This window comes from Lepidochelys kempii, chromosome 2 (assembly GCF_965140265.1).
Source record: "Lepidochelys kempii isolate rLepKem1 chromosome 2, rLepKem1.hap2, whole genome shotgun sequence".
NCBI lineage: Eukaryota > Metazoa > Chordata > Testudines > Cheloniidae > Lepidochelys > Lepidochelys kempii.
Window position 1 is genome coordinate 35,914,981 of NC_133257.1, and position 24,540 is coordinate 35,939,520.

General features: G+C 38.8%; 1 protein-coding gene across 2 annotated transcripts in view; it reads left to right on the forward strand.

The window, feature by feature from the left end:
* Positions 1-24,540, forward strand: part of LRP12 (LDL receptor related protein 12) — a 106,807-nt gene that overhangs the window by 48,301 nt on the left and 33,966 nt on the right. Inside the window, exons 2-3 of one of the 2 annotated variants that reach the window (XM_073330338.1) lie at positions 3,864-3,920; positions 23,585-23,720. In XM_073330338.1, coding sequence (XP_073186439.1) covers positions 3,864-3,920; positions 23,585-23,720 — 193 coding nt within the window. The remainder of the gene's footprint in view (positions 1-3,863; positions 3,921-23,584; positions 23,721-24,540) is intronic. The other variant, XM_073330339.1, reaches the window with a different exon arrangement.

A 24,540-nucleotide genomic window follows, 5' to 3' on the forward strand; every position in this document is an offset into this window, starting at 1 on the left:
GGGAATGAGGCTAGGCAGGAGGACCTGGGTATGAGGGGATCTGGATGCATGGGGTTGGGGTTGGGTGGATGGGGGAGCAGCTCCTTGTATACGGATCCCTACCCCTTCAGCTGAGGAGCGATGGGCACAGGAAGCGGGGAAGGGAGGAATGGGGAGTTCGCAGAGCATCCTGCAGCTGGGGGAAAAGTCTGGGAGTGGGTCTGACACGGCCCCTGATGCCATGCAGGGGAAGAGGAAGTCCCTTCCTCCCCAGCCCAGCTGTGACTAGCAGCTGAGCCCGACGCAAGGTAGGAGTCACCAGCTGGATCTTCCCCAGTCCCACCTCCTGCCCCACGGTGATTTACCTCTCTGCTGGCTGCCCTGGGGACCCGAAACATATTGATGGGGAGGGTCGAATGACCAGTCTTGTGGCTTCCCTTTGCTTCCCTGTCAGAAAGTCATTTTTCTGCAGGGAAGCAAACAAATCTCCAGGAGACATAAATTCTGCGCGTGCTCAGTGACACAGAATTCCCTCTCAAGTAAAGTACTTGCATTTATATCCTTTCTTAAAAGGATTTTGAGGTGCTTTACCAGCATTAACGAATTAAACATCAAGCATCATTAACTTTCGAAAGACTGTCTGTTTTATATCATCAGTCTGGTAGGTGGAGCCATTCTATTTACTGTGACTCCTCCCAGCTTTACCCCCATCTCTTATCCTGACCTTTTTTCCTACGTGGTTCCAAGCCTTTTGGAATTGGGTGAGGAAAATATCCTGAGTAGTAACTACTCCCTATTCTACGTGGCTTTTTTCCATATATTAGTTCCCTTTCAACACTTAGAGGTGGGGAGCATATGGGCTTTTTGGTTCTTTGACCAAGCTGTTATGAAGGGACACTGCATGCTTCCTGCAAACTCCCCCCCACCACCACCATTTCTGTCTGCTGGTAGGAAGTGTTATATATCTTCTCTCTCTCTCTGAGTTGAGATGCATAGAGAAACCTAATTAGAAAACAAGAAATCATTTTGGGGGTTCAAAATAGCAGGAAATCAATCTTAATTGGTCAGCCAAAATTGACGACCTAGTAAAAGTGATCACAGCTTTGTTTTGAAACTTGGAAAATACTTTGGTAAATAGTTTGAGAAACCTTGATCTAACCTCATTACTTCCAATTTATGTCCTGTTGTGTGGTCATAACAATTCCTATCCATTCTTGGTGTATACAGCTATTTTAAGGGTTATATGTTTCCACTCCTGTTTGTTCCTGACAGTCTAAGTTAGCTATAAATAACTTTCTTAATCTTAAATCATTCCCGCTAATCTTTTTATAATTCTGTTGTTGTTCTCTAAATTTCTTCCAGCTTTTCAATAGCTTTTGATATTGTGTCCAGAATATATGACACATTCTAGATGTGGTTTCATCAGAACTATTACCTTCTTAGTCTGTAACATCATGTTCCTGTATATGCAGCCCAAAATTACTTTGGTTTTCTTCCTTTCTCAATCTCATTGGAAAAGCAAGCTCATTTATTGTCTAGATCTTCTGGATATTACTACTTCTGAAGTCTTTCCTGTCTGCTGAATATCAGTTTTGGATGATTTTTCTCCCAGATGTATGGGCTTGTTTCAGTTCAGACAAATACCTTTTAGTTTTTCTGTACATATTTCTAACCTCTGTAAATTCCTTCATTTTCATCTGTTCCACTGTTCACTTTGCCTCCAAATTTAATAACATTTACAAATTTAATTTAGAATGCTTGTTACCTCTGTTTAAAAATACTAATGAAAATGTTGAATAATCCCTACTGCAATTCACAGGATAAAAGGTCTGTAATTTAAAACAAAAGGTTTAATTATTTAATAATAATGTTTTTCTTATAATTGTTAAACCAGTAGAAAAACAGGACAAAGTTGGTTTGTGATCCCTTGAGGGCACCATACCACCACTGTCACAAAATAATATCACTTTAAAGCAAGACTGCTGCTTACAGTACAGGCTCAGAAAGGCCAACTGTTATTAAAAACTTGAAAATAAATCAGAGGCACAAAAATTTCTTGTAATGTGAATATCTAGATTTTCCTCTGTGTAAAATGGAAACAGCTTTAAATTTGATATGTCATATAAGGCTATATTTTAAACTTTTGTGTAGTGTGGTCAATAAAGAATTAATTGTGGTTTAATGTTTGGATATGGGTATAGGTATTCCTTTCAATTTTGGCAATCCTATTTGTTCAGCTGGACTGAAACTATTCATCATTAATGAAGTTTTTAAAATTTTTCAAATTAATCTTTTTTGTTGGAATGTGGTGTTTCTTTAAACAACAAACCAAAACTCAATTTAGAAATCTTTGGATTTTGCTATAGTGTTCCTTGAAAATTTTTATCACAAGTATTATTGAACTATCAAAATCAATTTCAATAACCTGTTCAATAACATTCACAAATTTTTTTTAAAAAAGGATCCTTTTCAAATACTGAGAAATGGAAACAACTTGGAAATTGTCTTTTTTTTCTTCAGTGTTTTTTCATCCCATGATTGTACAGTTTTTTCTTGGGAAGTGAGTGAAAGAATAGTCTCGCTCCATCTTTGCTGTTCCTTTGCTATCACACAGGAAGCATTTTTTTGTAACTACTAAACACAGCTGTTGAGCATTATGAGATTTGTTCTTGGTCATACGCTTTCCAATTTGTGTTAGAATTTTCATAAACACATACTTTCTCCTCATACTTTGTCCTGTCACTTTCTATATATTTTCCAGTAGACGAATGGAAGAACTCTTCTTCCCATCTCTTCCCCTCCTCTTCTACCCTTTCCCCCCAACATAGGTTCTGAATTAAGAACTCAGACAGATCTTTTTGGGGTTGAGTCCTGTTTGTGGCTGCAAAACTGTCTTACTGGTCTGTTTCTAGCTATAGGTTCCTTTATCTGATCAATGCAAACCATTTATGAAAACAGCTGTCTTGTGTGATCTGCAACTTCACATATGGTAAATGGGCTGCTGCAGAGGTATCCTTATTAGGAGACTCCAAAAACAGTGGTAAAGGTTAACAAAAATTGCAGTGGAAAGAAAGGGATAGTGAAAGTTGATGTGCCACAGGGAGAAATGCACAAAGAAACAGAGGAGTAGAAATTAAAAAAAATAAATATTACATAAAATGGGATGAAATGAACAAATGCAAAAAACCCAACATGGAGAGGAACAAATTCCATCAGAGAAACATGAACTTAAATTTGTAACATAGTGTAGCAGAGCAGTGGCTGACAATAAAAAATATCCTTTTTTTTTGGCCCTCAGTTTTTAATACACTTTTTTCCATACAGTCTTTGCATGGCACATTTAATTTGCAGTGCACATTGGTGGCTAGTCACTGGTTAGATCGAAATTTATCTTCTTGGATAGATGAGCAGGCAGCATTCATTAGCAAAGTTATCTCTCATGGATGTCTTTGTTTGCATAGCAATTGCTTTCCTTTTTGTTTCTCTGTTTAAAAAAATGGTTCATTAAACTAACTTCCCCTGAAAAACAAAATGATTGAAATAAAGTAAAAATGTTGCAGGAAATCCAAATCCCCCCTTTTTTTTTAATGTACTGGAAGTTTCTCAAAACCCCAAAACTCACCAGGTTCTCCTTCCCTAATTTTCGAGTTCATTCAGCCACTCCATACAGACTGATAAAAGTGCTTTGTTTTCCTCATAATTGTACAATAGTTGTGTTTTTCTAATCTCTTTCAAAGGTAGTGTTGTAGAAGAGGCCTAGGATCTCAAATATTGAATATTAATCAAAGCAGCTCAGTTTTGTTCTCTTTTCTATAGAAGGGTATCTGAAGAATTTTTACAAATTTTATCTTGGAAATTAGTTTATTCATTATGTTTAATTTTAGGAAATGGTGCTCTTGCAGAACATTCTGAAAATGTGCATATTTCAGGAGTGTCAACTGGTAAGTCATTTTTTGTAATGTTTAAATTTCATGCATGACTTAAATGGTAAATATTGAAAGCCACCTGGTATCTTAAGAAGAGATATTTGGCTATAAAAATTATTACTGCCTTTTGCAGCATGTAATAAGGAATGAAGCAACTGGAACATGGAAAAAGTCTCATAAGATAAAATTGATACCTGCATGCTCATGAACAGATTATGCTTTTCTAAGTGGACTGCTTAATTATTTTTCCATACAAACATTGAACTAAGAGAAAAGTTGGTTTAAGTTGAATTGATATTTTCTTTCCACAGCAAAGTTTTGTGAAATGAAATTTATTGAAATGTAATTTTGGACACTCTTGCTATCAAAGAATAACATATCCAGAAGTTATACATTTTTGTTGATTAGATTGACACAGTACCTGAAACTACTATTCACTTGACTGCACAGTTTCTTTAATAATAAATAATAATAATAAAAAAAAATTGCAGCTCATGAAATTGAGGAACTGATAGATGCTGGTATAATACAGGCCAGAGTGTGGACAAGTAGTGCTAAAGGGTTGCTCCACTCCTTTGCCAATATATAGTCCTGCCTGCAGCCTTCTAATTATTGTAGCTCTTGGGTCTTTTCTGAGGAGTAACTTCCATTTGTGCTGAATTGTGTGTTTGTGGTGTGGACAAATGTCCACGAAGGGACTAGGTGACACTCAAGTAATCTTCATTTGTAACTTCTGTCTCCAGAGATAAAAGGCTAGTAGATTGAAACGCTGTCAGGTGGGCTGTGGGCAGATTTTTTCACGGCTCATACATATATTTAGGATATCTGTACTTTAGAGAATTAAGCTACTGGTAAACATACAGATGAGATAGCACCCATGTAAGGACCAGGAGTGCAAATTGGCTGTTTGGGATGCAGTTTTACTTTGCAACCATCTTTTTACTGTACTGCACGGTTTCCATTACAATGCCTTCTTGGTATCTATCCCACACTTTCTGGTACATCTGCCCAAAGCAGTGGTGTTGCGGTGTACGCACACCCCGTCCCCCTTTGAGGTGGAGTGGGGTTGTGCTGGCACCATGGTTACAAGTCTACCAGACTGTCCTGGGACTCAAAACAGTGCAGCTCAATGGACAGAGTCAAGGTGGCTGCCCTTGGGTTCAGGGCTACGTGGCCTAGTTGCCAGAGTCAGTATAGCAGCCCTCGGATGCAGGGTTGCACAGCGTAGTGACCAGAGTCAAGGGCTGCCGCCAACTGTCTGTGGCGAGAACATTCATCACCCAGTCAGTGGATTTCTGACCACAACACAACTGACTTTTTACAGGTGGAAGATACCATTCGCTCCGCCTCCCTGGGCCACTTCCTACCGTGGTTCTAGAAGCTGTTGTTCGGGTCTCCGGGTTTCCTAAAACCAGGTAGCTCCCTGAAAGTTGAACTGCTGCTGGTTGACTATAGGTAGCAGGTCTCCGGTCTGGTCCCCGAGATCTTTAGTTCCTGCTGTCAGGGGCTGTAGCTGCTCCTGGTCTGGAGCCTCTACCAAGTGTGCTTCCTCATCGGTGGCCAGCCCAGGCTGAGCTGAGCTGCTCTCCTTTATACTAACACAGCAGTTGGAGCATGCCCAGCAGGATCTGAGGGATGGGACTTCCTCTGATCGTAGTGCGGGATTAAACCTTTCTTGCTTAGTGTGGGGTATTATGGGAGACTTCAAAAGGCATTCTCAGAGCCTATTAAAATTGAGGGTGAAGAGAGCCAGCTCCTATAATCTCATGGGGAAACTCCCATTAGTTCCTGGGAACCAGTGCCTTTTCCAAGTTGTCTTTTGAGAAGGAGGCCAGGATGTAAATTCAGCTCTCGCTTTTGCTCAGTGAAAGAGATTTACAAAATTTGAAAATCCTATCCTTGGTGTGTGTGGTTTTTTTGTTTTTGTTTTTATTGCGATATAGTGTCGTGATTAAGCTTCTCATTTTATATGAAGATACTTTTAGAAACTTTAGGTAAGTTTCTGATTAGTTGGCCCTCTCCATCATACTACTTATTTTATTTTATTTCCATTGCTTGTCAGGTGATGACTTGTCAAATTCAGATTACAGTAGACCTTTGCTGTCCTACTGCTTCTGCATCATCATCATTTCCTCAGATTTGGTGTGCAAAGTAGTAAAGTGCCAGGCATGTATAAATAATAAATAGCACAGATGTTTACAGGTCTTATGTATGGTCATTGTTAAAAATGGGGTGGACCCAGCCTCACAAAAAATGTAAAATAGCGTGCCACAATTTTTTGTTAACTTACTGGATTTCTTCTCCTGGACCTCATCCCTTTTCTCCTTGTGACAACCTGCATCATGTGTCACAATTCAGGGGGAGAAAGCATCTGCTGCTACCCCTTTTCATGTGTGGATGGGTAGAAAGTGGTGGAGTCTTGGGTCAGTCCCCTAACAATCTGACCAGCACAGCTGAGCCAATGCAGAGGGTGACCTGTGCTGTGCTAGGAAAAGGGAATAACACAACTTCTCCCTGTGGTGTTAGGGCAGACTGTAAGGGTATGTCTACACAGCAATTAAAAACCCTTGGCTAGCTTGTGCCAGCTGACTTGGGCTTGGGCTGAGGGGCTAATTGTGGTTTTGATGTTTTGGGCTTGGGCTGGAGCATGGGCTATAGGACTCTGTGAGATGGGAGGGTCTCAGAGCTTGGGCTGTGTGATGGGTCCAAACATCTACCCCACAATTCGACAGCCTAAGTCAGCTGGCCTGGGCCAGCCATGGATGTTTAATTGCAGCATAGACATACCCTAGGGGGCTGCCAGATCCTGAGGAGTAAGACAGCAATATGGTTCTTAATTTTTGTAAATGTCAGTTTCTAAATATATATATTCCCAGCTGGAAACAATAAATAAATAGTTTAATTTACCTATTACCTTCTTTCTCCTAAATGTGCATGGTGGAAATTTTTCAATGCAGAATTTTTTTTAGTTTTCTTGCCATTGACCTGCTTTCTGCACATTAATCTCAGATTGTTTTGCAATATAATGTAATGATTAAAATGATTAAAAGGGAGAAGGGTGGAGGTGAGTGAAATAAGTAGTTCTGGAGAGAAAAAAAACACCCAATGATCCATCTGTACCCTGTTTTTAAATGTGTCCATGCCTTATACTGCAGATGCATGAAGTATGCACTTAAATCAGTAAGGATAAGGACATACTGCAGATGTTCAATACCTGCCTTTCAAACAACTACAATTGTCTTTTCAAAGCTTTCCCTCCCTCCCCCCAAAATTTATCATTCCTCACTGAGGATTACATTGAGTCAAAACAAAGTAATTTTATTAGGACATTTTAAAAAGACAAAACAACTTCCTTAAAGCCAGAAAACTTGTTTAAAAACATTTGTAACTGGTGGCCAAAAGCTTTTGCCCTTTGATCTTTTCAAATTCAACTTTAAATTTGACATTGAAAAAGACAGGCATGAAACTTTTTTTTCCAGAAAGTTGTGATTGAAGAGGGGTTTAGAATGAAATGGGTGTCTTGATTTGTCTGTAGACTTCTGATGCTGCTATTCTAAAACTACATTACTAAACAATGCTTTAATAGCATAAAATAGCATGATCCCTGGTGTTTTTGTTGATAACAGGTTATGTATGTCAGACTAGCACTTGCTCCTTAATATAAATGAGCATAGCTTTTTCAGCATAGCGTTAAAAGACAGAATCATATTGTCTGTGTTCTTGTATGAGCAGTTTTTTGCGTGTCAGCTGCCATTAGTATAACCAGTGTTTGGACATTCAAAAATATCCAGGTGGGGGAGAGAAATGCCGGCTTGGAATTCTTGAAGGGGGCATTTCTTCAGTAAATAACACTTTCGGTAAAGAAGTACTTAATGAAAAAGACGGGAGTATTTTTTTCAATATTTCAACTTGTTCATATGCTGCATTTGAAAATGTATTTTGTTCAATATAGTTAATATTGCTATCTTATTCCCTGAGTGATGACTCAAGTTCCCACCCTTACCCCTTTGTTTGTATGAGTCATTCACATGGCAACATGTGAGAGAAATATATTTTTAAAATGATAAATGTGATTATAGAAGCACACAAATAGGCAAGGGGTATTATCATAGAATATCAGGGTTGGAAGGGACCTCAGGAGGTCATCTAGTCCAACCCCTGCTCAAAGTAGGACCAGTCCTTACAAAATGCCCTACAATTTAAATTGTCTAGATTGCAAGCTGATAATGGTGACCCTTTACAGACCCATCTTTATTGTGAAATTGAATTTACTGAATTGGTTTTTCAAAACCCAAATAAATAATCTCAACTTGTACAGTTATAACACCTCTCTGTATTGGTGGTTTTAAAAAAAGTTTTTTTAAAAAAAATCACTCTGTGTGCCTTGTTCATAAACAATGTTTATGAACATTGTCAGTTTTGCAATGCAGATGGTGGCTAGCGTTTTAGCTGTCTCCTTCAGCATTTCAGCTTAAGTTTCTTCAGCCTGTTCTAGTGGCTGGTAAATATTATCCTAAAGACACTCTTCTGTCTCCTTTTCCCCTTTAACAATCTTATCAAATCTGAGTCAACAATTTCTGATGATTTCCCCCCCCACACTTAAAAAAAGAAAGTGCGGGGGGCTGAAATCCTCCCTATTTTTGGATCCCCCAAAATCATTCCTAGAGCATATCTTTTAGGAAAAACGTTAAATTTGGTTTTAAAATAGCCGGTGATGGGGAATCCACCACAACCCTTGGTAAATTGTTCCAGCGGTTAATTACCCTGTTAAAAATATAAGCTTTATTTCTAGTCTGAATTTGTCTAGCTTCAGCCATGGAGTCTTGTTAAACCTTCATTGAAGGTCCCAATATCCAACATTTGTTCCCCATGTAGATATTTATAGATTGTAATCATCACTCCTTAATCTCTTTGTTAAAATAAATAGATTGAGCTCTTTAAGTCTACCACTATAAGGCATGTTTTCTAATTCTTAAATCATTCTAGTGTTTTTTTTATCTTAATCCTCTCCATTTTATCAACATTCTTCTTGAATTGTGGATACCAGAACTGGACACAGTATTCTAGCAGCAGTCTCATCAATGCAAAATGTAGAGGTAAAGTAAACTCTCTACTATCTTTAGTAAAGAACAGAATCTTCATACACCCAAATGAACACGATTTGCTGGGGGAAGAGTCAACATGATTTTTGTAAAGGGAAAGCATGTTTCACCAATCTATTAGAATTCTTTGAGCGGGGTCAACAAACATGGAAAAGGGGTGTAGTGTAGCTGGACTTTCATAAAGTGGTTGACAAGGTCCCACCCAAAGACTCTTAAGCAAAATAAGCAGTCATGGGATAAGAGGGAAGGTTGTCTCATGGATCAGTAACTGGGTAAAAGACAAGAAACAAAGGGTAAGAATAAATGAGTTTTCACAGTGGGGAGAGGTAAATAGCTGTGTTCCCCAAGGATCTATACTGGGGCCAGTGCTGTTCAACATATATTCATAAATAATCTGCAAAAAGGGGTGAACAGTGAGGTGGCAAAGTTTTGCAAGTGATATAAAATTACTCAAGATAGTTAAGTCCAAAGCAGACTATAAAGGATTACAAAGGGATCTCACCAAACTGGGTGACTAGGCAACAAAATAGCAGATGAAATTCTGTATTGATAAATGCAAAGTAATACATAAGCCCAACTATATATACAAAACGATGGGCTCTAAATTAACTGTTACCACTCAAGAAAGAAATCTTAGGATCATTGTGGATTGGTCTCCAAAAACATCTGCTCAATGGTCAGTGGCAGTCAAAAAAACTAAGAGAATGTTAGGAACCATTAGGGAAAGGATAGATAATAAGACTGTATCATAATGCCATTATATAAAGCCGTGGTACACCCACTCCTTCAATACTGCATGCAGTTCTGGTCACCCCATCTGAAAAAAAGATACATAAAATGGGGAAAAGTACAGAAAAGGGCAAAAAAAAAATAATTAAGGGTATGGAACAGTTTCCATATGAGGAGAGGGTAAAAAGACTGGGACTGTTCATCTTGGAAAAGAGAGGACTAAGGGGAGATATGAGAGGTTTATAAAATCATGGATGGTGTGGAGAAAGTGAATAAGGAAGTGTTGTTTACCCCGCACATAACACAATAACTAGAGCGTCACCCAATTAAATTAATAGGAAGCAGGTTTAAAACAAACAAAAGGAAGTACTTCACACAACGCACAGTCAACCTATGGAACTTGTCAAAGGTCAAAAGTAAAAGTGCGTTTAAAAAAGAGTTAGATAAGTTCATGGAGGATATGTCCATCAACATCTATTAGCCAAGCTGGTCAGGAACACAGCTGCATACTCTGGTATCCTTAAGGATATGTCTACACTGCAGTTAGACACCCGTAGCTGGTCTGTGCCCCGCTGACTCAGGGTTGTTGGATTCGGGCTAAGGGATGGTTTAATTGCAGTGTAAACATTCAGGCTTGGGCTGGATCCTGGGCTCTAGGACCCTTCCACCTCTCAGGGTCCTGGAGTCTGGTCTCAAGCCCGAACATCTACACTGTGGTTAAACAGCCCTTTAGCCTGAGCCAGCTGGCATGGGCAGCCATGGGTTTTTAATTGCAATGTAGACCTACTCTAAGCCTCTGACTGCCAGATGCTGGGACTGGACGACATAGGATGGATCACTCGATTATTGTTCTGTTCATTCCCTCTGATGAATCTGGCATTGGCCACTGTTGGAATGCATCCAGTGAAGTGAGCTGTAGCTCAGGAAAGCTTATGCTCAAATAAATTTGTTAGTCTCTAAGGTGCCACAAGTACTCCTTTTCTTTTTGTCGGAAGACAGGATGTTGGACTAGGTGGACCATTGCTCTTGACCTAGTATGGCCATTTTTATGTTCTAATTGAGACTCCCCTCTTTATGTATCCAAGATCACATTAATCCTTTTGGCCACAGCGTCACACTGGGAACTTACATTCAGCTGATTATCCACTATACCCTCCTCGTCTTTCAAAGTCATTGTTTCCCAGGATAGTCCCCACCATCATGTAAATATGGCCTGTATTCTTTGTTTCTAGATGTATATGTTTACATTTAACTATTCAAATGCATACCATACAACCTCACTATAACCCCCTTTGCAGTAGTGAACCTTGGGCTATAGCGAACCTGGTCCCTGGATCCCACCTCCAGTCCTGCCTGCTGTCCAGTCCGGTGGTGGGGCTGCAAGTGGTAGGGAGGAGGGCAGACAGCTCCTCCAGGGCCACAAGGAGGAGGAGTATGGGGGGCCTGAGGAGCTCTCAGCTTTGCTGCGGGGCTCAAGGTTTCAGCTGCCCCTCTCCACAACAGTGCTTTTTACCTGTAATGAACCGCTGGCTATAAGGACTAAATAGCTCAGATCCCCAGGGGTTTGTTATAGTGAGGGTGTACTGTATTGTTTGCTTGCACCCAGCTTACCAAACTATCTTTATCAGTGACCTGTTCTATTCATCATTTACCACTCCCCCAATTTTTGTTATTTGCAAACTTTTTTAGTGATGATTTTGTTTTCTGTCATTTAATAAACAATATTAAACCATGTAGTGCCAAGAACTGATCCATGCAGGACCCCACTTGACGATGATTCCCTGTTTACAGTTGTATTTTGAGACCTATCAGTTAGCCAGCTTTTAATCCATTTAATGTTTGCCATGTTCAATTTATCTTTAGTTTTTTAATCAAAATGTCATGCAATACCAAGGCAAATGTCTTAGAAGTCTGTTACATCAACACTATTACCCTTATTATCCACATGTGTAATCTCAGCAAAAGAAGATACTAAGTTAGTTTGACAGGATATATTTTTCATAAACCCATATTGATTGGCATTAATTATATTAATCAAATCTTGTTTCAGCCAGTCCATTATCTTGCTCAGGATCTATGTCAGACTGACAGGCCTATAATTACTTGGGTCATCCTGTTTATGCTTTTTAAATATTGGTGCAACATTAGCTTTCTTCTAGTTTCCTGGAACTCACTGAAAATCAACTTTAACGTTCCAGTGAGCTCTTCAGTTGGCTCATTTAAAACTCTTGGATGCAAGTTATATGGACCTGCTGATTTAGAAATGTCTAACTTTAGTAGCTGCTACTTTCCATTCCACTAGTATCTGTGAAGGATGGTAAGAATGTTATATGATATGACTACATCTTTTTTTCCCAAATACAGAACAGAAATATTTACTGAACACTTAATCCTTTTCTGCATTATTATTGATAATTCTGCCATTTCCATTGAGTAATGGACCAATACCACTGGCAGGATTCTTTTTGTTTCTAGTATACTTTTATAAACTCCTCCTCTGCTGGTCATGTATTTATTCTTGTGTTTGCTTCCTTTATCAATTTTTTACAGTTCCTAGCTTCTGATTTATGTTCTTTACTATCAGCTTACCCTTCTATTTGTTTTAATTTTTTTTTAAAATAATATATAGCTGCCTTCACTTCCCCTTTAACCAGGCCAGTTTTTTTAATGAATATAGCCTTTTCCCTTGATTTTGGGGTTTTTTTTGGCATCCAGTAAAGTGTTATTGAACTATTCCCAATTATCATTCACATTTTCTGATTAAATTCTTCCTCTCAGCTGATCTGGCTGATAGTTGTTTTCAGTTTTGTGAAATTGGCCCTTTTAAAACACCAAGTATATATTTTATTACTGTCTGGACTTTATTCTGTTTGCACATTATAAATGTGTTCAAGTCATGATCACTTGTGCCTAAGCTGCTATTAACTTTCAGTTCTGTGATCGGTTCCTCTTTAGATGTCAAGACAAGGTCTACTATAGAATTCCTGTGTGTTGGATGCAACACGTTTTGAGTTAGATGTTCTAAATGTTTTAAATAATTTCCTAAGGGTGTTTTAGTAATGGAAGTATGAGACCACCACAATATGTCACTCAGATTGAAGTTCCCCATGATCTCACAGCTTTTTTTCATACATGTTATAGATAGGTGTATAAAGAGCCAGTCATCTGTTCGCTAGTTTGATTTGAGCTGTGACAAACACCAGGTAATATCCTATCTTGTGCTTTGTCTGTTATGACATTGATCTATAAACATTTGAGATAATTTTGTTCTGAGTAATCAATAATTCGGAAACAGGTAATGCAATTTGTGACAGAGAGAGATACTTCCCCTCTCTTTTTTTCCCATTTAATCCTTCCTAAATAGGTTATAATCATCGATTAATGTTCTAATCATGTGACTCATCCCACCAGGTTTCAGTGATAGCAACAAGATCTCTAATTTGTGTTCATAAATGAGCAATTTGAATTCATCTTGTTTGTTATTCATGTTCCTTGCATTTGTGCTTAAGGCAGTTCATGAATTTCTTCTTTTCATGTCCTTTCTTGATCAATTTTTTGTTCAGTGCTCTATTTTCAGAGCTCTCATCTTCCTTTTCTACCCTCCCCTTTTGTTAACACTGTCTTGATTACTTTAGCCAGCCTCTTCCCAAGGAGATAATCTTCACTCCAGTTGTAGGGAACCTATCCACACAATGCTACTCTCTCTCCCCATAGAAAGGGGACCAATATTCTACAAAACCATCTACCCTACACCACTTACCTAGCCAGTGGTTTACTTCCAGCATCTTCTGCTCCGTCTTCCTTTGCTCATGGGACAGGAAGGATCTTGGAGACTATCACCTGGATATTCTTCTTCTTCAGCACACTTCCAAGTTTCCTGAAGTAATCTGTTATCTATGAGCTATCCCACAACACATTGTCTTTAGTGTTGATGTGAACCATCACCATTGGATCCTTGCCCAACAACTTCACAAGCCTGTCCAATATTAGAGTGATATTTTATGTCTTGGCTCTGGGAAGGCAGCAGCACACTGTCCTGTTGTCCAATTCCCTTGCAAAGTGTTCTTTCAATTCTTCTGAGTATTGAATCCTCAACAAGGATTTTCTGTCTTTGTTGAACAGTTGGAGAACTTTTTGTGGGAAACTTGATTTTTTTTCTTACAGATTGGGCTGAGCTTCCATCCACAGGTGTGGATGTACATTTCTCCATCCCCTTGGACTGGCTGCATCTTGAGAGGTATCTTCCACAGTTTCCACACTGAGGGCCTGGTATCGATTGGAAACTTCTAGCTATATGGAATTCCTCCTGGTCTTCTTCTCTCTGGTGGGCACAGCCTGCCCATCCTCATCAGTCTGCAGTCATGTAGAATGCTCACATGACCTCTTGCCTCGGATGGTTATGAACTGCCAGGCCTCAACTGACTTCCTGTCTCTCCAACTCCTTGGTGGCCAGCTCCTTTCTTCCTTGAACTTGGGGTGGGGTGAACCTTCTGATCCTGTTTCAGGGGAATGAGAACATGCCATGGATGTTGCAGGTCACCACCACTGTTCAGTCTCAGGCCATCTTGAAATCTCAGGAGCACTGTATCTGAAAGAAAAGACTGTCACAACCTCTTCTCAGTTCCTTCCAAAACTCCAGTTAGCTGCCTCTGTTTATGGCTCTTGAGTTGGCCCAGCAAGTGACTTTTTATACCAAGTGTCCCTGCTTAGCTCAATTTATCTCCATCCCTCCACCAAGGAGCGATTAACCACTCAGAGATATCAAACAACTACAAGGGTCAGAGTCTCTCAGTTCTTGACAGGAATACTTGCTTCATTCTCTGTGTCTTGCTATTCCATATGTGGGCCTCAACTATGATAGCCAGGTTCTTTCTCTTCTTAAGCTACTAACCAAGCAACCAGAATATAGAGATTCTATCCTGTTCCTGAGTAGCAGCCGTGTTAGTCTGTATTCGCAAAAAGAAAAGGAGGACTTGTGGCACCTTAGAGACTAACCAATTTATTAGAGCATAAGCTTTCGTGAGCTACAGCTCACTTCCTCAGATGCATCTGAGGAAGTGAGCTGTAGCTCACGAAAGCTTATGCTCTAATAAATTGGTTAGTCTCTAAGGTGCCACAAGTCCTCCTTTTCTTTATCCTGTTCCTATAAACAATATGGGAGGAGATTTTCAAAGAAGTCAGTTGGGAGTTAGGCACCCAACTTTCTTCCTCTTTTCCCCTCCCCAGGAATTGACTAGTATTGGCCTTTTGCATCTTACAAAATTTCCCTCATGATTTTCAGGATGTCTCTATTCTTGTGGGGGGAGGGAGCCCTTTATTCCCTTCTCTTAGTAGATCCCAGGACCACTGACTCAACTTAGCCCGTTCCCACAGCTGCTTTTCTCTCCAAAGGTCTAATCCTATATGGGTTGTGCCTTCACTGGTTGCACCACTACTTGTCTTTTGGTTTGGATTCTTTTGATTTTATTAAGCTGTAGGGAGATTTCCCTCTTTCCTCCAACTTTGTTTAATCAGTTCAGGCAAAAAATGTAACCTTTAAATGCACAAATGCAAAAACTTAAGGGGGGAATGTGTTTAACTTATTCAAACCTTGGGAATGAGGAAGCTGCTGTTCTTTTTGTTTGTCTCCCTTCCTTATCATATTCCTGTCTCCCTGTCCACCACTATCACTCTTCTTTTAAATCCTATTTTTACTTATCCTTCAGTGCAGTGTTCTGCCTGTACATTCCATTGCACCCATAGTCTCAATGCTTGCTCTCCCCATGATCACACTGGATAGAACCCTATTCAGTAGGGGCTGCTTGACATCAATTTAACTGAAAACAATAGGACAGCAGCCATTTTAACAGGGAGAGTATGGAAGACAATGGGAAATACAGGATATTTTAAATAAAGGCTAAAAATATAAATCACAGTAAAACTGAGAGTTGGCAAGGATGTATTGGCAACTTCCTCCATCACTATTTTCCCAATTAATTATAACTAAGGATACAATTTACTCACGGAGGTCAGTGGCTGAAGCCGGGGCTGGAGCCAGCACTGTGTGCTCTCCCGTGTGGCTATGGAGGTCCTCCCCCCTGCCCCCCCCCCCCGTAGCTTTGATTATGCACCCCTGCTTTGCAGCTGGGGCTGAAGTGGGGCACTGGAGCAGGCCCCCCCCCCACCATAGTTGCAGCCAGGGCTCCCACCCTCCCCCCATGGTGGTGGGGCTCCCCCCCATGAGGCTCAGCTGTCATTCCCCCCAACCCTACCCTCTGGTTATTTTTAGTGAAGTCACTAGTGAATTTTTGTTTGTTGCTTGTGATCGGTCTGTGATTTTACTAAAAATAACCATGACAAAATCTTAACCTTAATTATAACCCAGTTGGCTTCACTGTTTGGGCAGGACATTCTTGCTTTTTATTGCACATCTACCTAATTCTTCCTTTGGAAATGGAACTTCCATTCACCACTATTCTAATATTATGCAGTGTGTCAGCCTGTCCCGTAAATGCTTTCGTTTGTTCCTTCAGGTAGCTATCATATAAAATTCAGGGTACACCTCTTCAGCAGTCTACCTGAACTGCTGAACCAGATATCATGTACTAAGGCCACTCAGTACAGCAGACTTTCTAGGTTAGAACTCTTCTAACTCATTTACCTAGCCTTGCCATTCAGAGAAACTTGTGATAAAATCAGCTAATCTGCAACACTCACTAATTCCTACCAGTCTTTACAGTTTTCCTTTGCACCTTCCATTGTAACCAAATTGCATTCCCCCTTCACAAAGCTTAGGTATGTCCTGGAGTATTTTCTGATTGACTTCTCTTTTTATTCAGCTACTCTGTTGTTTGAGCTGGTTAGTGCCAGAGCATCATCAGTCTGTCACTCTCATGCTCCCAAAACCACCCTGTTAACATAAAGTGTTATATTATTAAAACTCATAAAGTATCTGGTATAAAACAAAAATGGATAGAATTTCAAAAACGTTTTCGGCTAACCTGCAGTTACCATCTGCTTCCAGCACATCAAATCCCGAAGTTCATTTGAGTTGAATATTCTGTGCCGAGAGTGACTCCTAGAGAAATCTACTCTCACATGTACAAATGCAAATTGACAAGAAAAACCAGATGTGTGTGAGCTCTGTCAAATTTATGCATTCCTACTTGCATCCCATGAAAGACAAACAAGAACAAGCCTCAGTGAAATACACTTTTCTTAAAGCTAAGAAGCCAAGCAATGAATGGTCTGGCATGTCACAAGAACACAAACTTGAGTGTATATCTGATAAGTTAAAGACCTGTGGGATGGTAAGTATAGTGAGGTTTGTAGTGATCCGGAGGAAGAGATTTATACATGTTTTAAGACAGAGCTGTTTGGTATCAACATTGTTAGGCTTCTGTCTTGTAGTCGGCTGAGTGATGTGAGTGATAGGTTATGATAGAGTGTTAAAGTTTTCTACCTGTGGCAAAAAGCAATCTTCCTCATTTCAGGAGGAAAATTCCCTCAGTGATATGCAGAAATAACTGCTAGAATTTGGGTTTTTTTGTTTGTTTTTTTAACTGTGCTGGTAAAATATAGAATTATTTTCAAATGAAGAATAGGTTGTGGTGACTTTTAAGTAGGGCTGCCGATTAATCAAAAAAATTAATCACAATTAATGGCAGTTTTAATCGCACTGTTAAACAATGGAATACCAATTGAAATAGATTAAATATTTTGCATGTTTTGTTTACTTTTTCATATATATTGTATTCTGTGTTGTAATTGAATTCAAAGTGTATATTATTTTTATTACAAATATTTGCACTGTAAAAATGATAAACAAAAGAGAGAGTATTTTTCAATTCATACAAGTACTGTAGTGCAATCTCTGTCGTGAAAGTGCAATTTACAAATGTAGATTTTTTTTTGTTAAATAACTGCATTCAAAAACAAAATAATGTAAAACTTCAGAGCCTACAAGCCCACTCAGTCCTACTTCTTTGTCAGCCAATTGCCAAGACAAACATGTTTGTTTACATTTGCAGGAGATTATGCTGCACTCTTATTTACAGTGTCACCAGAAAGTGAGAATAGGCATTTGAACGTCGTTTTTGTAGCTGACATTGCAAGGTATTTACCTGCCAGATGCACTAAAGATTCATATGCCTCTTCATGCTTCAGCCATCATTCCAGAGGACATGCTTCCATGCTGATGATGCTTGTTAAAAAAATAATGTGTTAATTACATTTGTGACTGAACTCCTTGGGGGAGAAATGTATGTCTCCTGCTCTGTTTTACCTGCAGTCTGTCATATATTTCCTGTTATAGCAGTCTCAGATAATCACCCAGTACATGTTGTTCATTTTAAGAACACTGTCACTTCAGATTTGACAAAAAGAAAAGAAGGTACAAATGTGAGATTTCTAAAGATAGCTGCAGCACTCAACCCAATGTTTAAGAATCTGAAGTGCCTTCCAAAATCTGTGGGGGACGAGGTGTGGAGCATGCTTTCAGAAGTGTTAAAAGAGAGACACTCCAATGCAGAAACTACAGAACCCGAACCACCAAAAAAGAAAATCAACCTTCTGCTGGTGCCATCTGATTCAGATAATGAAAATGAACATGCGTTGGTCCACACTGCTTTGGATTGTTATCTAGCAGAACCCGTCACCAGCATGGACACAGGTCCCCTGGAATGGTGGTTGAAGCATGAAGGGACATATGAATCTTTAGTGCATTTGGCACGTAAATATCTTGTGATGCTGGCTACAACAGTTCCATTAGAACGCCAGTTCTCGCTTTCAGGAGACATTGTAAACAGGAAGCTGACAGCATTGTAAACAAGAAGCTGATGGCATTATCAGCAAATGTAAATAAACTTGTTTGTCTGAGCGATTGGTTGAAAAAGAAGTAGGACTGATTGGACTTGTAGGCTTTAAAGTTTTACACTGTTTTATATTTTTGAATGCAGTTTTTTTTATATAATTCTACATTTGTAAGTTCAACTTTCATGATAAAGACATTGCACTACGGTACTTGTATTAGGTGAATTGAAAATATTATTTTTTGTTTTTTTACAGTGCAAATACTTGTAATCAAAAATAAATATAAAGTGAGCACTGTACACTTTGTATTCTGTGTTGTAATTGAAATCAATATATTTGAAAATATAGAAAACATCCAAAATATTTAAATAAACGGTATTCTGTTATTATTTAACAGCGCGATTAATTGTGATTAATTTTTTTAATCACTTTGACAGCCCTACTTTTAAGACTTCTTGGATTTAAGTGCCATGCCTACTCTGAGCTACTCAGAAAATTTCATTCTAATTGATTTTGTTTTTAACAGGCTGATAGTTAGAGAAAGGCACTTATAGTTGAAATGTAAGCATCATTTCAAATGGATAAAGATGCGGAGTTCACTCTAAGAATATATATATATTGTAGAATCCAGCATTTAAAGCATAAAAATGCTTTAAAAATCTTTCTTTTTAGTGGAAGCAATAAAAACCCTAGCAGGTAACCATGTATGTTACAGGATCTCCCATTCTGTTTCTCTTTAAGAACAATAATCACACGCAGTAGGTTGTGGTGCCTCTGATGTGCTTAGGGCCCTAACAAATTCACAGTCCATTTTAGTCAATTTCACGGTGACAGGATTTTAAAAATCATAAATTTCATGATTTCAGCTATTTCAATCTGAAATTTCATGGTGTTGTAATTGTAGGGGTCATGATCCAAACAGGAGTTGGGGGGGGGGCTCACAAGGTTTTTGAAGGGGGGAGGTTTATGGTACTGCTACCCCTACTTTTGCACTGCTGCTGGCGACAGCACTGCCTTAAGGGCTGGGCAGTTGGAAAGCAGCAGCTGCTGGCTGGGAGCCGCCACTCTCCGACCGCCCAGCTCTGAAGGGAGCAGCACAGAAGTAAGGGTGGCATGGTATGGTATGGTATTGTCATCCTTACTTCTGCATTGCTCCTAGCAGGGTACTGCCTTCAGAGCTGGGCGCCCAGCCAATGGCTGCTGCTCTCCGGTCACCCAGCTCTGAAGACAGCACAGAAGTAAGGGTGGCAATACCGTGACCCCCTTGTGACATTCCCCCCCCTTGCAACTCACTTTTCGGTGAGGACCCTCAATTTGAGAATCGCTGATCCCCCCACCCCCCCTTGAAATCTGTATTGTATAGGGAAAAGCACATAAAAGACCAGATTTCATGGGAGGAGGCCAGATTTCGTGGTCCGTGACATGTTTTCCATGGCCATGAATTTGGTAGGGCCCTACTCATGCCCAGTAGTCATAATATGCTTCAATGTACATGCTTTTAAGGCATTGAAACAATCTTTTGCCATGTTTCAAGGCCTTATGCTAATACCGGTCTGTGGAATTTGTCAGTTATATAGCTAATAAATACTGCAACTTTCTTACTGATAATACTAAACGAACAGAATTTTCATGTCTATGTTTTTTAAAAAACTTGCATAACAAGTGAAAATTGTTTTTGGTGCCATCATTTGCACAAATGACTTACTGTTACAATTTAATTTCTTTAGCAAATGGCTGGGAGAAGTTAATTATGGGTGGTTGGGGAGTTTTGTACAGGGGGAAACGTATTGAGAATGGGAAGAGGTTGTAAGACAGTTTCTTAACAGATCTACAGCTATTGCCTGTTTTGGGGACAACCTTTTCTTAATAAATGAGTTATGCATGTCTTGTAATGAATGTAGAGTTTTAGAAAGTTCAGTTTCACAAATTTGATGAACAGGTGTTTTGGTGCATATTTTGGGGTTCTAACAGTGTTTCACTTGCCGTGATATTATATATGTAAGCAAATTCAAAAGTTTCTTAAAATGTGTCATATAGCAAAGTTTTATATGTCAGGTTGCAAACATGCAAAACCAGATGGATTTTCTAATTGTGTGTGTTTTACTTGAAATAAACTACTTTTAGTTAAGATATGTATTTTGTCAGTAATGAAGTACTTGTCAAGAATAACGTTTCATTTAAAATCTTTAGATGTGTTTTTCGTCTCTTACTCTGTGGTTTTTTGTTCATGTTAATAGGATATTCAAGGAAAATAGTAAACTTTTAAAAATCATTTTTCTTGCTATTCACGGAGTCTGATTCTTGTCAGTAACATGAGTATCAAACACAAACAGTGTGTATTTCAGTGCTAGCACATAGAAATGCATGTAACATTCCAAAGTATAATGGGGTAAGAGCACCACCTATGGGGTTTCCTGAAAACTAAACCAATTAACTTTTACTAAGTGAACAATTTATTGAATAATGAATAAAAAGATATATTTCTTTATTTTGATATTTGCTTTTTTTGCCATATAGTTAGCCAAATCTTATGTGTACCATAAATATGGCACCTCTATATAACTCATCTATTTAATTATATAGCTTTTTAAAAAAATTACTACTTTTTGTAAGCAATTTTTTCTTGTACTCAAAATGAACTTGTTTTGCTTGATTATATTTATTCTGATAAAGAGAAGGTAAGCACATTTGCCAGTATTTGAATGTTTTTTTAAACTTCATAGCTCTTGAAAGAAATGGATTTACATTGATTGTGCCATACCAGAATACTAAAGTTGGGAAACGGGTGGAGGTTATCACAACTATAGTGTGTATGTTAAAGAGTTAGTCCATCATTTTTAAACAAAAATGTGGTGGGTTTTTTGTTATTTTATTTTTTTTAATGGCCTGTTTCTGGGGTGGGGGGCGGGAATTGTGAAACCAGTTAACTGTCTTAAAATTTTTTATTCAGATTATAAATTGAATCTTTTATGTGGTCCATTATTATATGACCCCGGAAACCTCTCTGGACCACTTAGCTCACATTTTTGTTAATTATTTTGTGTTCATTTGTTGTATTTTTTGTGTTGCCAATTTTGATTGGTCATAGCCAAATGATTTTGAAAATGTTGTCTTTGAAAATGATCAACTTTGAAACAAAAATCTATAAATCCACAAAACAATTTTGAAAAAAATCAGTCCATAATGAAAATGATTCCCAAAATTTCATATTTCTTGTAAAAGTTTGACTACCTCTAGTGTGTGGGAATATATGAGGTGAAATTATAGTAATATTGCCAATTCGAAACATTCAAAAAAAATTGTGTGCAAAATTGAGATATTTTATAGTAAAAAATTCTCCATGTGCCTTCTGCTTTTTGAATCAGATCTGCAACCAGGAGAGCAATGAACTGTTGAAAATGAAAGCCGAGCTTCTGGAGTGTTCAAATGGCTTTGTCTAGGGCTTAAATTAAAAACAGTGTAGCAAGATTTGCAATAACCTTGCAAAAGTTAGCAAAATTGGTATAGAGAAAAACACGACTGAATTATACGGTATAATTATGTATAGTGGCTACCTGGATCATGAGAGCAAAGCTGAAATATTTTTTGTAGTCACTGCAGTCCAGAGGTGGAATGAGTCCCAGAAGTAAATGCAATTAAACAAAGGTTTTGACAAGTGACCACCTGCAGAGGTCAGGAATGGATCCCCCCAAATGGTTCTTGGAGGGAGAGGCTGGTTTCCTTTCTCTGGAGCATCAGAGAATGAGAGATGACCGCTACTGGAGATGGGACATTGGGCAGGGTGGGCCAGGACTCTGAGGTGTCACTGAGCATTCTCTCTCTCAGGTGCTTGTCTGACTGGTTCTTGCTCACATGCTCAGGGTCTAACTGATCATCATATGTGGATTTGGGAAGGAATTTCCTCCCAGGTCAGGTTGGCAGTGTTGGTTTGTTCGGTTTTTTTCGCCTTCCTTTACAGTGTGTGGATCAGATCACTCACCAGCATTATCAGACTTAACCTTTTCTCAAGCATTGGTGCACTTCAGTCCCTCCTACTCTCTGTCTGTGGCATTTAATAATCTTATCTCCTGTGGGCTGTAATATTTTGGCCTGATTTCATTTGTTGGGTTTCATATGTGTGTGCAGCATGGTACTCATCTGTGATATACAGGCTGTCAGACTGGATGATCTGGTGAATCCTTCTGACCTTAAACTCTGACTCTAATATTGAGCACAATCAGTACTTTGCTTTCAAAGCACTTGCTATCATGAGGAAAATTCACCTCCATACAGACTACTTAAATCCAACGTACTCCTCAAAATATGGTTTAATTGGTGGATGGGCTTTGTGCTGGCTCTCCACACACAGGTGGATTTCACCTATTTATTATTTTTTTCTTTATTGCACTCTTTCCTAAAGCATCTATAGTGTCTGAGTACCATAGTTTAATTTTACTGAAAGAATGCATCATGTTTCACATTACTGTATGCCTCACTTTAGACAGTATTGCTTTCTTAAAGGTGAGCATATCCCATGCAAATCAGGAGTCAGATTTTCAGGGATGTTCCAATTCTCATATTGAAGAGAAACTCTGAGCAAAAGAGGGAGGAGTGTGGCGGTGTGCATTAAAAGGGTTGTGGTAGATTCTTTCCAATCTTTTAGTGTGAATTAGAGAAAATGGCATACTCTGCACCAAAGTCTCCTATGGGGGATAATCCAAGTAACACCCTTACCAGCTAGATAGTGATATCCCCATTCTACAGATGGGGAAATTCAGGTGTATGTTGCTTGTAGTAAGACTAAGGGCATGGAGGAAGATTGCGACAGTTGGGATTAATAGTTGAGCATGGATTGGAAGCCAGGAAACACCTCTTTCTAGATAAGTATTCTGACCTGTGCCCTTCATGGGCCATACTGGCTGTTGTTATCCAGACTTAATGTCATTGCTTTCTACTGATACAATGGTTTTAATCTGTGAAAGTAGAATTTTTTATTTTATTTTCTGGTAAACCTTGATTCATTTTGTTTTGCTAGTTTTCGAAATATGTAGTGAGTAAATTGCTTTCAATATCTTTCAGCTTGTGGAGATAGTCCAGAACAAATTAGAGCACCAAGTGGGGTAATCACGAGTCCAGGCTGGCCTTTTGAATATCCTGCCAGAATCAACTGTAGCTGGTATATCCATGCAAACCCAGGGGAAATCATCACTATAAGGTAATTTTGCTTTGTACCACCCTGGTGTATTGAATAGTCATTAATTGCATATTGCTAATTATGAATTACTTATTTCTCAGCCTCCTCTATTCAAAATTCAGTATTTGTAGTGTTAACCCCAAGATCTGTCTTTATATTTTTCTACAGCTATTTTATTTTACTTCTACTTTTGCTTGTAGCATTTGTCACCTGGGCCCAATTCTGCAATCTTGCTGTACTCAAAGGCCGAGATTTTCAAAAGAGCGCAGTACCCAGCAGCTACCATTGAAAGGAATGGGGGCTACTGAATGCTGAGTTGTTTTTTTCAAAATTGGTCACTTAATTTAGATACATGAATGGGATCTGAGTGCTTCTGAAGACCTGAAACATGGCTCGAGGTCTGGGTCTGAGCACTTCAGAAAATCTGATGCAAATTTCTCAGAGAAAGTGGTAGGAGTTTTGGGTGTACAAGTAAGTTATTCAGGGTTTATGTAAGTAGAGCCCTGAAAATCCGTGGATATCCACTTTATATCCTCAGGTCGCCAGATGTGGATACCCATGGATCATTTTTGCGGATTGTGGATCCGATGCAGATACAAATTTTGTATATGCGCAGGGCTCTATATGTAAGTGCTCAAAAGAAGGAATAAACAGAATGCTAATTTTATAAATGTCAAATATAATGCCTGCATTCAGTGGTAAGTTGTAATGGAAAACTTGATCATTTTAATGTAGTCATTGGTGCTGAAGAGACAAAGTTGTTGCAGCTTTTCCATTAATAATTTCTTTTGGCTTAATTTTTTTTAAACCACAAGTTCATAATAGTGGTCATGCTTTCATA